At 44.1% G+C, this 17,566-nt stretch overlaps 1 protein-coding gene across 1 annotated transcript in view; it reads right to left on the bottom strand.

The window, feature by feature from the left end:
- Positions 1-17,566, bottom strand: part of WIPF3 (WAS/WASL interacting protein family member 3) — a gene marked incomplete at both ends in the record, with an annotated part of 64,310 nt that overhangs the window by 6,040 nt on the left and 40,704 nt on the right. The window contains 4 exons of the mRNA XM_084230599.1: positions 8,003-8,104; positions 9,516-9,665; positions 12,428-13,195; positions 17,339-17,470. Coding sequence (XP_084086725.1) covers positions 8,003-8,104; positions 9,516-9,665; positions 12,428-13,195; positions 17,339-17,470 — 1,152 coding nt within the window. The remainder of the gene's footprint in view (positions 1-8,002; positions 8,105-9,515; positions 9,666-12,427; positions 13,196-17,338; positions 17,471-17,566) is intronic.

Here is a 17,566-nt window from a genome sequence, read left to right as displayed (position 1 = left end):
ACTAACGAGGAGATCAAAGAAGAAATTAAAAAATACTTTGAATTGAATGACAAGGAGGACACCAATTTCCTAAATGTATGGGATGCAGCAAAAGCAGTAATAAGAGGAAAATATATAGCAATAGAGGCTCACATCAAGAAACAAGAAAGAACTCAAAGAAACAACCTAATCTTGAAGCTCAAAGATCTAGAAAAAGAACAACAAAAAAACCCCCAAAACCAATAGAAGAAAAGAAATAATAAAAACCAAAGCAGAAATAAATGAAATCAAAACTAAAAAAAAAACATTCCAAAAGATAATGAAACCAAGAGCTGGTTCTTCGAAAAAATCAACAAAATTGACAAACCCCTAGCCAGGCTCACAAAGGAAAAAAGGGAGAAAGCACAAATAAACAGGATCATAAATGAAAAGAGGAGAAATTACAATGGACACAGCAGAAATCAAAAGAATAATCAGTAACTACTATGAACAATTATATGGAAACAAGTTCAACAATCTAGAGGAGATGGACAAATTCCTACAACTCTACAATCACCCAAAGCTAGATAAACACGAAATAGAACACCTAAACAGACCAATTACAAGCAACGAAATTGAAATGGTAATCAAAAACCTCCCCAAAAACAAAAGCCCAGGACCTGATGGATTTACAAATGAATTCTACCAAACATTCAGAGATGAATTAGTGCCTATCCTTCACAAACTCTTCCAAAAAATTGAGAAGGAAGGGATAATACCAAACACGTTCTATGAAGCCAACATTATGCTAATACCAAAACCGAACAAGGACAACACAAAAAAAGAAAACTACAGGCCAATCTCCCTAATGAACACTGCTGCAAAAATCCTCAAAAAAATTTTAGCTATCAGAATCCAACAATGCATCCATAAGATAATTCACCACGACCAAGTAGTATTCATTCCAGGGACACAAGGATGGTTCAACATCTGAAAATCAATCAACGTTATCTAACATATCAATAAAAAGAAATATAAAAACCATATGATAATATAAATAGATGCCGAGAAAGCTTTCAACAAAGTGCAACACCCATTCATGATAAAAGCCCTTGAAATTCTTGGGATACAAGGAACATACCTCAACATCATAAAGGCCATATATGATAAGACAACAGCCAGTATTATTCTCAATGGCAAAAAGCTGAAAACATTTCCTTTAAGATCTGGAAAAAGACAAGGATGTCCACTCTCACCACTGCTTTTCAATATAATACTGGAAGTCCTTGCCAGAGCAATAAGACAGGAGAAAGACATACAAAGAATCCAAATAGGAAAAGAAGAAGTCAAACTATCACTATTTGCAGATGATATGATAATATACATAGAGAACCCCAAAAAATCCACAGAAAAACTAATTCAACTAATCAGTTCAGTAAAGTGGCAGGATACAAAATCAACACGCAAAAATCAGTAGCCTTCCTATACACAAACGATAAATCTGAAGAAGAAGAAATTAAAAAAACCATCCCTTTTATTATCGAAACAAAAAAAATCAAATACTTGAGAATAAACCTAACAAAAGAGGTAAGGGACCTATACAAAGAAAACTATAAAACACTGTTAAAAAAATAGAAGAAGACACAAAGAAATGGAAAGACATGCCCTGCTCACGGATTGGAAGAATAAACATTATTAAAATGGCCATCCTACCAAAAGCAATATACAGACTCAATGCTATTCCAATAAAAATTTCAATATCATTCTTCAAAGAAATAGAACAATTATTGATGAAATTCATATGGAATCACCAAAAACCCTGAATAGCCAAAGCTCTCCTGAAAAAAAAAAAGAAGGGAATGGAGGCATCACACGCCCAGACTTCAAACTATACTACAAAGCCATAATCATCAAAACTGCATGGTATTGGAACAGGAACAGACACACAGATCAATGGAACCGAATAGAAAAATCCAGAAATAAACCCACGTATTTATGGTCAACTAATCTTTGACAAAGGAGCAAAGAATATACATTGGAGCAAAGAAAGTTTGTTCAATAAATGGTGCTGGGAAAACTGGGTCTCTACATGCAAAAGAATGAAGCGTGACCACTACCTTACACTATGCACAAAAATGAACACAAAATGAATTAAAGAACTAGACATAAGACCTGAAACCATAAAATACATAGAAGGAAATATAGGTGAAACACTACATGATATGCACATCAAAGACATCTTTACAGACATATCACCCAAAGCAGTGATAGTAAAGGCAAAGATAAACAGCTGGGACTACATTAAATTAAAGAGCTTCTGCACAGCAAAAGACACAATAACAAAAACAAAGAGAAACCCTACCGACTGGGAGAACATTTTTGCACACAACACTAATGATAAAAGACTGATGACAAAAATCTACAAAGAGCTGATGAGACTCAACAAAAACAAAGAAAATAATCCAGTCAAAAAATGGGCAGAAGAGCTAAAAAGAAACTTCTCTGAAGAGGAAATGCAAATGGCCAACAGGCATATGAAAAAATGTTCAACATCACTTGTCATCAGGGAAATGCAAATCAAAACTACCATGAGATACCATCTTACACCAGTGAGAATGGCACATATTAAAAAAACTAGCAACAACAAATGTTGGCGAGGATGTGGAGAAAAAGGAACTCTCCTGCACTGTTGGTGGGAGTGCAAACTGGTCCAACCACTATGGAGGGCTGTGTGGAGATTTCTGGACCTACTAAACATAGAGCTTCCATATGATCCAGCAATTCCACTCCTAGGTATTTACCCAAAGGACACAGAAACATCAATTCCAAAGAGTACCTGCACCCCTATGTTTATAGCAGCACTGTTTACAATAGCTAAGCTTTGGAAACAGCCCAAATGCCCAAAAATAGATGACTGGATCAAGAAGATGTGGTACATATACACCATGGAATATTACTCAGCATTCAAAAAAGATAAACACATGCAATTTGCAGCAACATGGGTAGCGCTGGAAGGGATCATGCTCAGCGAAATAAGCCAGAAAGAAAAAGAAAAATACCGGATGGTCTCACTCATAGCAGGAATCTAGAAAACTTAAATAAGGGACCAGGAAAATGAATAACTATAAGAAAGAAAATATCAAAATCAACAAACAACTATGAACCAGAGACACTCTATGGGGGGTGGGGGGGGAAAGGAGGGCTTGGGTTCAAAATAAGGGGGTTGCAATTGTATGGGGAATATAAAAATAAAATTTAAAAAAAGCTAACTTAAAAAAAAACACAACAACTCATAAAATAATAAGTTTTGGCAAGGATGTAGGGAAACTAGAACCCCTGTGCATGGTTGATGGGAATGGAAATGGTAGAACTGGAAAACTGTATGGTTACTTAGACATTAAAAATATAATGTTACTATGTGATCCAGCCATTCTACTTCTGGGTATAGACATAAAATAACTGAAAAGAGGGTCTCAAAGAGATACTTGCTATGAACTCATGCTCACAGCAGCAGTACTCACAATTGCCAGAAGGTTGAAGCAACCCAAGTGTCCACTGATGGACAGATTATTAGATGTGATATACAGATATAATAAATATTCATACTTAAAAAAAGAAGGAAAATGCTACAACATAGATGAACTTAGTGAAATGCACCATTAAGTTCAAAAAGTCAAATTGTATGTGATTCCACTTACATGAGGTACCAAGAACAGTGAAACTCATAGGAAACAGAATGGTGGTGGCCAGGGGCTGGGTGAGGGGAGAGAGTTATTGTTGTGTGAATGTAGTGTTAATTTTGCAAGGGGAAAAGTATTTTCAAGATTGATTGCATCACAATGTGAATCTACTTAGCACTACTGAGCTGCAGACTTAAAAATGGTTAAGATGATAAATTCATGTCATGTATTCTTTTAACCACAAAAAAAAAAAAAAAAGATGAGTTGGGATATAAGCACAATCAAAGTTCTAACCAGCCAATTTCCCACTGAACTAAGATGATAAGGATGGTTTTGCTGGGTTTCTGTCTCTCCTACTTTCTTCCACCAAAATGCAAATATCTGAAGGGATGTCAGGGGACTCCTTTATCTAAATCTCTTCAGTGACTAAGGGCCCAAATAAGTATCTGACAATATGATAATGACTTCATTCTTTCTGGCATCAGGATGCTAAAAAGTATTTGTGACCCCTGCATTCTCTCCAAAGATTCCTACAGATAGGGGTTTTAAAAACTTCCTTTTTATTGTGGCAAATGCACATATCATAAAAATTAGCACTGATGACATTTAGTGCATTCACAATGTTGGGGAACCATTATCACTGTCTAGTTCCATAACATTTCATCACCCCAAAAAGGAAACCTGTATCCACAGCAGTCACTCCTGTTCTTACCCCAGCCTTTGGCCACTGTTAAGTCTATATTCTGTCTCTCTGGCTTGACCTGTTCTGGATAGTTCATGTACACGGAATCATGGAATATGTAGCCTTCTGTGTCTCTCAGCACAATGTTTTCAGGGTTCATGCCAGCTGCAGCACGCCTCAATACTTCATTACTTTCTATGGCTGAGTAATATTCCATTGTACGGATACACCACATGCTGTTTGTCCATTCACCTGCTAATGGACATTTGGATTGTTTCCACCTTTCAGCCATTATGAATAGAGCACTGTGAAAATGGGTGAGTTTTCATTTGAGTGCCTGTTATCAATTCTTTGGGGTATACCCCCAAGAGTGGAATTTACGGGTCATATAGTAATTCTATGTTTCACTTATTGAGGAACGTGATGCCTTTAAAAACATTTTAAGAACTAGATAAAATCATCCTACCAAAGAAAGAAAATGGTTAATACCTGCAGTGTAGAGACAAGGCAAATAGGAGAGTAACACATTAGGGTATCTGCGTACATGGAAGGAGAGAGAAAACAAGAGAAGGGAGAGAGAGACAGAACTGCTAGCACAGGGCGTGAGGACACTGTCACCTGACAGAACCAGCAGTGTGTCCAGACCTTGAACCCAGCCAGGTCAACCATGAGCAGGGGAAACTGTAAGTAGATATGTAACCTGACAGGCATAACCCTGTGAGAATCACTAATATAATTAACAAGGTTCTCCACTCAGGCTACCAGGGATGGCTAACAGGGAACATGCTAATTTAATTGTACAGGAGGTTACTGAGGTATTTTATATTCACTGATGCCACAGCAATCAAAACCCTGTCTTCATTTTGAAACTGCCAATGCCCTTCCTGGTCTGTAGGATGTCTGTTCATTAATAATTTTTTTTTTCTTTTACTCCTTCACAAGCATCAGGGATTATTTCTTGGTGGAGGCACTGAGGAGGTATTTAGGCATTTTTCCAAGAGGAGGGGCACGCAGCAGAAACTGCTTAGAGCAATCAGCTGGGGAGCCGGATAGAGAGGTTTCCTTATCGCAGGAATGAGACTGGGCACCGGGATTCAAAACACAGCTAGCCAGAGAGTAGAATTTACTGGGTCTGAAGCCTGAAGGACTCTGTAGCACAATCTGAGAAAGAAATGTAACAGAAAGAGGTTTTTAAGAATTGGCTCTTTTTGAATGGCCAAATCCAGCCAGCACCTGCTATTGTAAATAAAGTTTTACTGGAAGACAGCCTGCCCATTTGGTGATGTGTTATTTATGGCTGCTTTCATGTTAAAACAGCAGAACTGAGTAGTTGTGACAGATACCATATGGCCTGCAGTTTCAAATCCATCCTCTCCGGCCCTTGAGAGTAAACATTTGCCCACCCCTTTGGCTCAGGGTGGGGTCACCAATTTGAAAAGCCCCAGGGGGCAGGTGGACATTTCACGTGTTGCAGTGGTGTTTTTGGCATGAGAGTGGCCAGTTAGCAAGCCCAGGCTTTGGGAAGGAAACGAGCCTGCGTTAACTGTGTATCTCAACACCACAAATAAGCTGAAGGGAATAAAAGAAAAATAGGCAATATTTTCTTGATATATAATGGTGAGAGTACAGCACAAGGAATTCCTTAATCCCCCCAAGCTGTCTATCTGTCACAAGGGTCAATTTGCTAAATGCCTCCAGGGTCCTGGGTGTTGGGAGGTACCCAGCTGACCCTGTTCACTAATAGTTTTTAGATTCCTGAGCACAGTGGACAGTGTTCTGTCACTCGCCCCAATTGGCCCTTCTCTGGTCTTTAGTTCCATCTCCAAAATAATAACTAGCAAATCCAGTTGCCACTCCTGACCTTGTATCTCAGTCCCAGACTTGTATACTTGCTGTTCCATCTGCCCCAGGACATCTCCTCCATGCAGTCCTCCAGGTGCCTCTCTTACCATGACTGATAGATAAACCACCACCTCCTGAAAACAGTCCCCTCTTGCTCCTCTTGCTCCTTCTTGGCTCTACATCAAGGAACCACGCCCAAGGAAGAGACTTGGGGAATCCTCTGCTCCTCGACTTCCCTTGTTCCTCTCATGGCCTGGATCCCCAAACCTTGGACATTCTCACTCCCATCCACCCTGCTTCCTTCTTGACTTGGTCTCTACCTTCTCTACTCAAGCCACCAGTTTTCTGTCTCAACCTAGATCTAATCACATTCCTCAGGGCTCACATGGTGAGTGGGAGCAGTGTTGGGTCTGGTCTAGACACATCTGAATTACAAATTCCTGGCTCTTCCTGTGTCTTCTTGTGAGACCTTGGGTAAGTTACTTGGCCTCTCTGGACCACTTTTCCCCTGTGTAAATTTGTTGTGTTAAAAGACTTTGGTGAGGCACGCACAGAACCTAGAGCCGTGCCAGCACGTGCAAGGATGTCCGGCAAGTTTACTTACTGTACAGGTTTTGGTGGTGGGCCTGATTGCCCTCCAATTCAAATAAGTAATATTTACATATTATTAAAAAAGCATACAAGGTCACCTCGCTCTAAAGGTGCAACCCCACAGTCCAGCAGAAAACGATCTGCCCAGGCGGATTCCCGGAGGCCTGTGACCTGAGCAGAGACGTCGTCACAAGATCCTGAAAGGAGAGGGTCAAAAAGCCCAGTTCTTGGTCTACGGCTAACCCTGTGCCCTGGTGATTTTCCATACTGGTCCACAGACATCTGGGATTGGGACCTTACTCAGGTTGTAGGGTGGGGAACCATATCTGACCTTCAATCCCTATTACTCTGCTACCTGTTAGCAGCTCCTCCCCAGTCAGACTGGCTCAGTACTGGCTAAGAACTGACTCATGTCAACTAACAGACAGCATCGCTGTGCAGCCAAGAGCCCACCTCACTTTGCTTTGCTTTCTGTGTTCCTGAGGTACTTGGCTCTCTGCCCTTTGGACTTGAAGGAGCAGGCCAGCCCTCTCTTCCTCTTCCACTCTTAGGACTAAATAGGTAAGCTGACATGAGGCTTCTCCTGGAGCCTAGCTGCACAATGCAATCAAGAGGTGGGGCATTCCCACTAATGTGAGGTTCTTAACCTTGGCTGAACATTGGAATTACCAGGCAATTTTCAAAAGTACTGACACCTGGGTCCCAACTGGATATTCTGATTTTGTTGCTTTAGGTGCAGCCTGACCTTTGGGCTTTAAAGCTCTAGGACATTCCATTGTATAGCCAAGGTCAAGAACCACTTACCTAAGGTATTCTCTCTTTCACATACTGCAGCAGTTCTGAATTAGGCGGGGGGGGGGGGGGGGGGGGGGGGGGGTGTGTTCAGCTTCTTCCCTACATATTAATGCAAGGCTCTTGAATTCCATTTTTCTTATCTTGGGGTGTTTGGCTCCCTTGTAAAAAGCTCCAGGGAGCAGAGATATGAGTGGTAAATTCAGGCATCCAAATTTTGTTTTATGCCAAATAATTAACCCTGGTGTTTGATAAAAATCCTATAAATGAACCCTTGGATTGAATTGGGATAAATAAATGTTCTGCAACTTCTAGAAATATGAACAGTACTGCATCCTTGCAGGAATACAGTGAAATCATGACACCATTCTTTAGACAAACTATGCAGTCAGTGCACCCTGAGCATACATTCCAGAGACTCAGGGAAAACCCAGGGTCTTACCAAAGTGATACTTACTTCTGGGGATCTTGCTGGGGTAAATCTTCTGGCATGGTTTATATTCATCGGGAGGAGGAAAGTCTTCCACAGAATGGAAGGTGAATTTAGACTCAAAGTCATCTGCACACAAGGGAAATGGCAAAGTTAATCTGGTTACAGTAATGACCGAAGTTTTGATAACTTCCAGGAGCACACAGGTTGCTCCAGCTGAATACACTGTTTTCTATTTGCTGGCAACCGCAAGGGTTTGAATGGCAGGGCTGTTCTCCCTAAGACTCCCATCCACCTCTCAATTTGTACTGTGCAGCTGGGACAAGGCCTATCAGGAAAGGGAATCAACAGATCCTCCCCAGCTCATGTCAACTAACATTCTAAGGAAGCTCCTCAAGGTAGCAGGAGTGTCACGGGGCATCCAGACTCCAGACTCAGGAAGCCACCTGGCAGCAACAAAGAGCCAGCAAAGTCCCATGGCCTAAAGCTCCCCCTCCTTATCCCCCCCAGCTCCTGGAGAGGGTTTTACTGGGAGGAGTGGGCAGAACAGGAGTCCTCAGCTTGGCTGAAGAGCATGGCTGTATCCAGCTGGGGACCTGGGCTCCTCAAAACAGATTCTACCTTGAGTGCCAGACGCCAAGTGGAGAGAGGTATTGTGACCCTCTCATGAACTGATTCCCTGCTTTGGGATCTGGGCTAGTAGCTCAGCACGTGGAGGAATCCAAAGATTTTGTGGTCACATCTGACCCCAAGTGACTTTCCTTCCTATCTCCATATTTTTGCCCTGTTCCCCTGGCTGGTGGGCCGTCCATCGTCCTTTCACCTTGTCACTCTAGTGCTTCATGCTTGTCCATGGGTTTCTCCACGGAGACAGACAGACACATACACATCCAGTCTGTAATGGCAGGACAGGCACAGAGAAGGTTTTCTATGATCGAGCAGACAGATGAAGGAGGAGTCCTGGAGCCCTCAGTGGCTTTTTCAGGCTTTAATTGGGATTTACCAGGTACACGGCAGGCAGGGGTGCCGGCCCCTGGTAAATCTTCATTCTTCCTGGGCTCTCCACTGTTATCGTGGTCTCTGCTTCTCTGATGGTGCTGCTCTCAAACTGTTCTCCTTCTCATGGCTCTGCTCTTTGGCTCTGCTGGTGTCCCCGTGATGCCGCCCCTATAAGCCCATCCTCAGACCCACTTACGCATGCCCACACCCTACTCCAGGTGCCCGCCATCAGGCATGCATGCAGGACCGCAGATCCATCATCAATCCTAATGGTGGGAGGGCAGAAAAGCCTGACAACCATTTAGCCCACACTGTCTAAATGCTGTCTTTCTTCCCTTTCTCTAATCTCAATCAGAAGATTGGAGTCTAGGTTCTAGAACCCTCCAGAAAGTCTTGGGAGGAACCCTATTTAACCCAAACTGTAGTTGTTCTGCGCAGGCAATGACAGCATTATGGGGCTGGCAAACCCCTCAGAGGCCAGGGAAAACCACTTCTTTGCCGGCAGCCAGCACCAAATCGGTGGGCCCCGCTTACTACTTACCCATGATGTTCAGGCTTCCATTTCGAAGCTGACCTCCCAGCTGCTGTGTTGGGGTCCAGGCGGGGGCCTGCTGGCTCTTGCTTGAAAGCTCTGTGGTGGGTGATCTCGCAGGAGGTGCTGGGGGAGGATTTAGCTTGCCCCCACTGGTGCCTTACAGAGAAGATGATAGTGTATTCAGGCACAGGAATGGGGACACTCCCTTCTGTGAGAGGGGAGTTGATGAGATCTTTGCATATAATATGACACAGGAAGTGAATGGGCAGCCAGTCTCTGGAGCCAACCTGCTTGGCATGGAATCCAGCTCTCTTGCTGGGATAACAGCACTAGCTCTTTGTGCTTCAGTTTCCTCATCTGTAAAATGGGAATAATAATAATATGCACACCTCCTAGGGCTGCTGAGAAGGCTTAATGAGTTGATTTAAGTCAGGTGGCAGGAACTTAAATGGCTCAATAAATGTGAGCAGCTGTAATAATATTAATGATGATGGCAACCACATCATCAGCCCCAAAAAGCAGAATGGCAGCAGGGCCCTAAGAGAGGGCGGAGCCATCTGGAGGGAGGCTCGGAGGGAGGGCAGGTGAGCAGCCTGCCGAGGGCTTGCTCCTGCCCCCATGTTTCTGCTCACACTGCTACCCCTGTGTTGCAGCTCTCTCTTTTCTCCTTCAGTCATTCTTAATGTTCCCGACACAATGGGCCCAATTCAAAGCCCACCTGTTTTATCAATCCTTCCCTGGTGACCTCTGTGGGAGGCTCATGCTGTCCTTTGCCAATATTGTTTTGTATGACTCATTTGGCAATTCATAACCCACTGTTTTGGCACATCAATGCAGGCATCCTACTCTATACCCCCTTCTTAAATGATGACAATTGCACCTCTATTATCGTGTTAAGATGTTCACAGTTACAACCATTTGCTCCTTCCCCCCACAGTTGGCCTGAAGCAGAAATTACTCTCATTTTATATATGGAAAAACAAAGATACATGTGCAAAGACACAATGATAGAGGCCAGACAAGCAAGCCTTGGTTCCTGGCCTTGAGTTTACTGCTGGGGGGCAGGTGAGGCAGCCAGCTACTTCTCTATCACCCCTACCATTGGAGCTCCCCACTCCCTGCAGCTCCTGCCATCTTCCCTTCTCCTTTCCCAGCCTCCTTTCTGTGCCTTCTGGTCTCCTGTTCCTCCCTACCAAGGCTCACTGGGGATTTACCTGCTCCTAGCAGCAGATTCAAGGAGCTCAGGGGGCTGCTGACCCCTCCTCTAAATGAAGAGCGGTTCTGCCACTTGACAAGGAAGAGGAAAGGAAATAACCATGCTGAGCCCGGGTGCATGGACATTTCACCACGAATACTTAAGAATCACGAGCCAGAAGAGGCTCACTAGTGCTAGGGCTGGTCCACATGGTGACCACACAGCTGAAAAGAGAATGAGTTAAACCTTATTTCTTGTGACCAAGTGCCTTTAAAATATTCTTGCCCTTTGAACTAGGAATTTCCTCTAAGGAACCTATCTTTAAAAAATATATATCTAAAGAAATAGACTGAACATAGTTTATAAAATGTTATTTGTAAATATTATTTGTAATAAGTTCAAAAGAAATAAATATCTAACACTAGAGATATGTAACTATAGTGTATAATAAGCTGCTTATAAAATATATGCAAAACTATCAATATATAATTTGCCTAAAACATATTTTAAGATTTGATAAAATCAATTTTACTATTATAGTAAGTAAAAAAAAAAAAACAAAAAATAGTATATACAAAATAGTATTAAACATGTAAACCTGTAGCAACATTCTGGGGGTAAAAATGAAAAGCAACATGTCCAAGTATGGCACTCTTTATTTCTGGGTGACATTATTATGGGTGATTTCTATGCCAATTCTCCTATTTGCTCAGCAATGAGCTCGTATTATTTTTATTCAAGGAAACACATTTAAGAACCTTTCTGTATTGAAAGTGTTTCTGAAACACCAAGGAGTAAGTGTGTGTGTGTGTGTGTGTGTGTGTGTGTTTGGGTATGTATATAGATGTGGGTGTTAATGTGCGTACATATTTGAGTGTGTTTGCATTCATGAATGAATGTGTGTGTGTGTGTGTGAGATTGTACTTTCCATTTAGAAGGGCATTGAAGGCGAAAGAAGGCTCACCACTACACAGAAATCAGTGTCACAGGGAATAAATACTCAATCCCAAATCACCTCTGCTGGATAGGTAAAGGAATCATTTTTAATATTTGGCTCAAAATATGGACTCTCAGTCTTCTTGAGTCAGCTTGAGAACGTGCCAAAAATAAGGCAGAATGCTAATCCAAGCTACTGAGGCCCAGTGACTGAGAGCTAGACTGGAACAACATTGGCAAAAATTAAACAGGAGACACATTTCTGGAAACAAACAGCATCCAGAGTCTCCAACATCTGGATGAAGTAGGGGATCTATAGAGTCCACACTATGATAGTAAGAATACATAGCTGTCTCTAAAGCTCACTGTTGCCAGGCTAGTCCAATGAGTGCCCGAGGGCAGAACAACTGCTACTGCAATTTACAGCTGAGGAAAAGGAAGCACAGAGAAGCTAAATGATTGCCTAGGGTCATACAGCTAGTAAAGGCAAAGTGATCAAGGCCAGAAGTCCTGGCTTATGGTTTGCATGCTCTTGGATACATTTTCTATCCTCCTTTATCCTTGGTTTTCTGTCTTCCAACATAAAGTCCCATACAAACAAAGTTCCAGAATGGGTATCAACTAGGTCTGTTCTAAAACAAAATCCAAGGCTTGAGATAATCCAAGATGTTCTCAAGTGGCTCATAGCAGCAGGTCGCTGATGGTGTCCCTAGCACCCCCATAACTGCAGGCAGCAGTCAAATGACCCTGTGATATTGACAACCTGGGCCACAAAGGCAGAGCTTACCTGGGCCTCTGCCAGGACGCTTCTTCTGCAGGAACACCTGAGATCCAGGGGGTGCAGGCGGTGCCGGCCCACTGGGCTTCAATGGCTGGACCTGGAAGTTGGGGGACTTGGGGGGTAGTGGGGGTGGGGCTTCATTGATGTTGTTAGAGCCTGACAACGGGGACATAGCCACAGAGGATCTTGGAGTGCATGAGGCATAAAGGGGGAGAGGAGGTGGTGGGGGTGGTGGAGGCGGTGGGACGGGAGGCTCCCGGACATCTTGGTTAGGGCTGGCAGAATCTGAGTTGAGCCCCGGATACCCACAAGGTGGCAGAAGGGGGAGTGGAGGTGGGATGGGTGGCAGGTGCAAGGGGGCTAGCTGGGGTTTCGCTGCCTTGTCACTGAGAAGAGAGGTTGGGGGTGGTGGGGCTGGGGTTGAGGGAGGTGGTGGTGGTGGAGGAGGAGGTGGGGGAGGTACACTGGGGAGAGGTGGTGCGACCACTGGGGGAGTCCCTTTGGTCGGTGGGCCAGATGGGGACACCAGGGGAGTTTTTAGCGGGGATGGCGAGGGCAGGGTTGGGGGTAAGGGTGGGGGCGGTGGGGGTGGGGTGGGAGGTGGTGGAGCAGGCATGCTGGGGCGAGGAGGGATTGTCCTGCCGGCGCCATGTGCCACTTCGGGGGCATTGCCTAGTCTGGGAGATGCAGGGGCATTGAGCGGGCCGCCGATGGCTTTGATGGGAAGCCGGGGAGAAGGTGCTCGGGAGCCAGGGGCCTGCCCTGTCTTGCCACCTGGAAGGAAGATAGTTCTGATTTAGTCAGCCATAGAGAAAGGAAAAGCCCTGTGGGAAGCAACAACCATCCCAGGCTCTTAAGTTGGTGCCAGTAAACTGCATGTCGGGATGTATGTCCACTGAGAAGTCTCGGGCCATCACATGAGAGGGCTCACTGGACCAGCCCCAAGGTCCCTGCAGCATTAACCATACTATCCTCCTCCAAGACAAGCCCAGCTCATGAACTGCAGCATCTGTTAGAGGTTCTGAGCTTTCTGAGTGCTGAGTCTGCAGAGTGTCTACCCAACCAGGTGCTAAACTGTACCCTAAAGTACTTGATGCCCAAAGCAAGGCCATTCAAAGCAAGCAGTGGGGGGGGGGGGCAGAGAGGAAACTAGGGCTGAAAGTGAATAGGCAGGACTGTGGCATCTGACTGTCCAAGTGGGTGACCCTCCTCTTGCTCTGATGTCAGTCACTCAGATCACATGACTCCTTAAAGTCTCAGCTAGGACTGTCTATTCTCAAGGCAGGGCAGGGGTGGTGCTGTTCTTCTGTCGATGATTGTCTTTGAGGTGGTTCTAGAAGATAATTCTATACACACCTCCCTGCTCACCTGATCCCCATGGGTGTCAAAAACAGCCGCTGCCAAAGCAGCTGGCTGAACATGAGCAGGACTGGAAGGCCTCCACCTGCCTTTCCAGTGGCAGGATCTACCACCTGCAACTCCAACATTAGATATTTTACGGGATATTTAGGTCAGGCTCAGGGACTCTTGCCTACATGTCTTCGCACATATCCCCATAGTGCACACAGATGAAGATGGGGTACCCAGGCAGCTCCCTAAACAAGGAGAGGCCTACCTATATGCCCAGTTACTACATGTACTTTAAAGAGACAGAAATTGACAGTGAATCACCAATCCTAACTTTATAATCCTAACTGGGGATAAACCATGTATGCAGATTCAAAACCCTTAAAGCGACTCCATTAAAGAAGGCTCTGCTTGCTAACCACCAACTGAAGGAGAAATGGGCAAACCCATTTTGATCATAATATATGAGCACAGGGGCATGGATGGCAGGAGACCTCATACGACTTATGGTCATGCCCAATAGGAGATGAAGCAGAGAGCTGGCAGCACGTGTTAAAGGCGGGACCCACAGACAGAGGAGCTGGTGGTGTGAATGCAGGCAGGCCAACAGGCAGGCACAGAAAGCCCAGAGTGAGTGCCCTGGGAAGGAAGAAAGGGAGGAGGCTTTCCTTCATAACACAAGTGCTAAGGCTAGAAATTCAACTAGAAGAAAAAGGAAGCCATGAAGTGGGTGGAGAGAGGCCAGCTCAGGTTATCAAGGAGGATTGCTGATGTGAAAGGAATCCACTCTAGGGCCTACGGGTTATCAACACCTAAAATGTCTCTTCTTCCCTCCATCTGTTTATGTTTCTAAAGGACCATGAATTGCATGGCAGTTTCCTCATACATTTTCTAATAACTGGCATATTATGTTAAGGATCATCACTTTGGACCTCTGCACCAAAGCCTCATTATATCTTTCTTTCTTTCTTTCTTTTTTTTAAAGACCCAGGGCACTTTGGCTTTTGTGGGCTTCTTCCTCCTTAAAAAATCATTTAAAAATAAATTTTATGAGTGCCTTTGTATAAGGACAAATATATTCTTTGACTCTAAAAATGCATGGGTTTTTCCCCTGAACTTAAAAGAAATTTAAACTTTTTCATGGGCCCCTAAAAGTATTGTGAGCAACAGAGCTAGTGCTTTCTGTGCTAAATGGCTCAAGCAACCATATTGCCCATAAACACCTTCTACTCATAGATGTTAACTTAGCATCTACTATGTGACAGGTATTTTTAAGGCAGTGGACAAGACACAGTTCCTGCTTTCATGGAGCTGATATTTGGATGAAGTGGATAGACAATAAACTGACAATAAGTATGTAATGACAGTATGTAATGACAGACAATAAGTATGTAATATGCCAGATGGCAAAAATGCTAAATGGAGGTAGAGGGGATATGGAGTAAGGAGTGGAACTTATATTTTGTGTGGGGTGATGAGTAAATCCTCACTGATAGGTTCACCAGGTGCTACTTGAGCAGGGACCTGAGGGATAGGAGAGAGGGAGCCAGGTGGACACCTGAGGGAAGAGTGTTTAGGCCAAGGGAGCAGTCAGTAAAGGCCCTATGGCTACCACTTGCCTGATGGGTGTAAGAACAAGGACAGCAGCATGGCCAGAACGGAGGGTGTGAGCCAGCAGGCGTCCTTTCTCTAAATAACAAGGGGGGGCCTCCCCTGGTGGCGCAGCGGTTAAGCGCTGGGCTGCGATGCTGCCTGCAGCCTCTGCAGTGTCAGTTCGATCCCCGGCCGCCGGCGAGGGTCTCACATGGCACACAGACCTCTCCTGCCGCCCGCTGCTCCCCTCAGCAGTGTACTTCGTCAGTCTGCCTGTTCTGCTCTCTGCTCTGGCTCTGGTGAATTCTCTCACCCTCCCACACTTCTGACTGCACCCAGTGCTTGTATAAATAAATAAATCTTTAAAAATAAATAAATAAATAACAAGGGGGTGGATGGGAGAGCTCTGCAAGAGGGGAGCTGTGGTCTTACTCCCGTGTTGAGTTTCTATCCTGTGACAGCCCTTATTAGTCACTTCCACATGGAATCTGATCCCCTCTAAAGGGACCAATTCTTGTCTTCACAAACATCTGACATTGTCCTACTGGAGACCAGTAAGAATACTGATGACTAACTTTAGCTAGTTGTCATTAAAACCTGACTGAAGATTATCTCTCTTATCCTTATTTCTGTGAAAAGAAGCTAGTGGAAGTTTTATATCTCAAAGGATGTTTCTTTGATACCACTAAGGAATTCTGAAGAAGGAGCTGAACAAATACCAGCTCTCATTATTAAGAAAGAACTCAGCATTGTCTTTCCTGACAAAACTTCAGGAAAAAAAACAAGGACATGACAATGGCCTCTGAGAAGGTGGAAGCTAGATCTCAATGCATTCTAGAACCCCTATCTTTACTGGACTTTATCAGTAGGTAACAGCAGAAAATGTATCCCATAATGTCACAATCAAAGAAACCATTGAGAAGGGCAGCAAAATCCCATGGTAGAAGATTCTATAACTGGAATGTTTGGGGGTTGATATTCTCTGGGGTAATGAAATTTCTGGAGTTTATTCAGCTTGCTGGCTAAAGAGCATAGTAATAGGAATAACACTTTCCAGCAAACAATAAATATATATTTGCCTAATTTTAATGCAATGCTTTCAAAATATCTAGCACCTACTAAAACACAAGTGACTGTGGTAGAGTTGCAAAAATAGCCTCGATTATCTACTTATTCCTGATTCCATACTGCACCAGAGGTGAAATCTGTTCCCAACCTTGTTTCTGGATTGGCCTCGTGACTTGTTTTGGACAGAAGGATGTGGGAGGAAGTAATAATTGCCAATTCTAAGATTAAGTCTCAAGAGACTTTATATACTTCTGTCCTCTCTGCCGGAACCCTGCCACTGCCATGAGAAAAAACCTGAAGAATCTGCTAGATTTTGAGGGACCCTATGGCTCTGTCAAGTCAGTTGCCCCAGCTGAGGCCCCAGAGATTTGAGAAAGATAGCATCAGCAATGCCACCTACCACCCTGTGGGTACTAGAGGAAGTCCAGATCAGATTACCTTAAACTGCCAACCCAGAGAATTATAAGCTAAATAAATGTTATCTGAACCTCCTATGTCTTAGGGTGTTTGGTTACACGGCTGTACCTACCTGATATGATGGCTGAGAACAATTACAATCCACACATTGCCAGTGTGTGATATCACTAAAATCTACTATTATGATTTATGCCTCTGTCTATACTTTGCAGTTTGAGCTGTGAATAGACCACTGCTAGACACTACTTGCTATGGCAAATCATTCTTAGGTTACTATCAATACAAAAGAATGACTTAAATAGAATGATGACTTAAAAGACCCCATGAGAACAATTTTGTGTTTCGGAACTCCCCAGTAGTCAGGCTCTTAAATACGTGATTCTCTACTACATGATTGTTCACTAAGAACATGTCCTACTGGCATGTGAGGATCACACAGTTGGTTCTAAAGTTAAGAGGCTCACAAGGCAGCCAGTCTAAATGCTTCCTTACCTGCTGCATCCCTCTGGCCAGCTGGTCGCAGCACAGGAAAGCCACCGGCAAACAGATCCCCCAGGGCTGGGGGCGTGCTCCCACCTCGGGAATTTGCAGGGCCTCCACCTTCTTTGTTGGTTCCTTTAGAACCTTTAGAGAGAAGAAGCAAGGAGAGGGCTTGTGAGCAATACTGAGCAGCCAACCAGTGCTCACCCTGGGCTGTGACCTGACATGCCCCACGGCAGC

The sequence above is a fragment of the Talpa europaea genome (genome assembly GCF_964194135.1).
Source record: "Talpa europaea genome assembly, chromosome: 3".
NCBI classification, from domain to species: Eukaryota; Metazoa; Chordata; class Mammalia; order Eulipotyphla; family Talpidae; genus Talpa; species Talpa europaea.
This window is presented reverse-complemented; position numbering and strand designations above follow the sequence as displayed.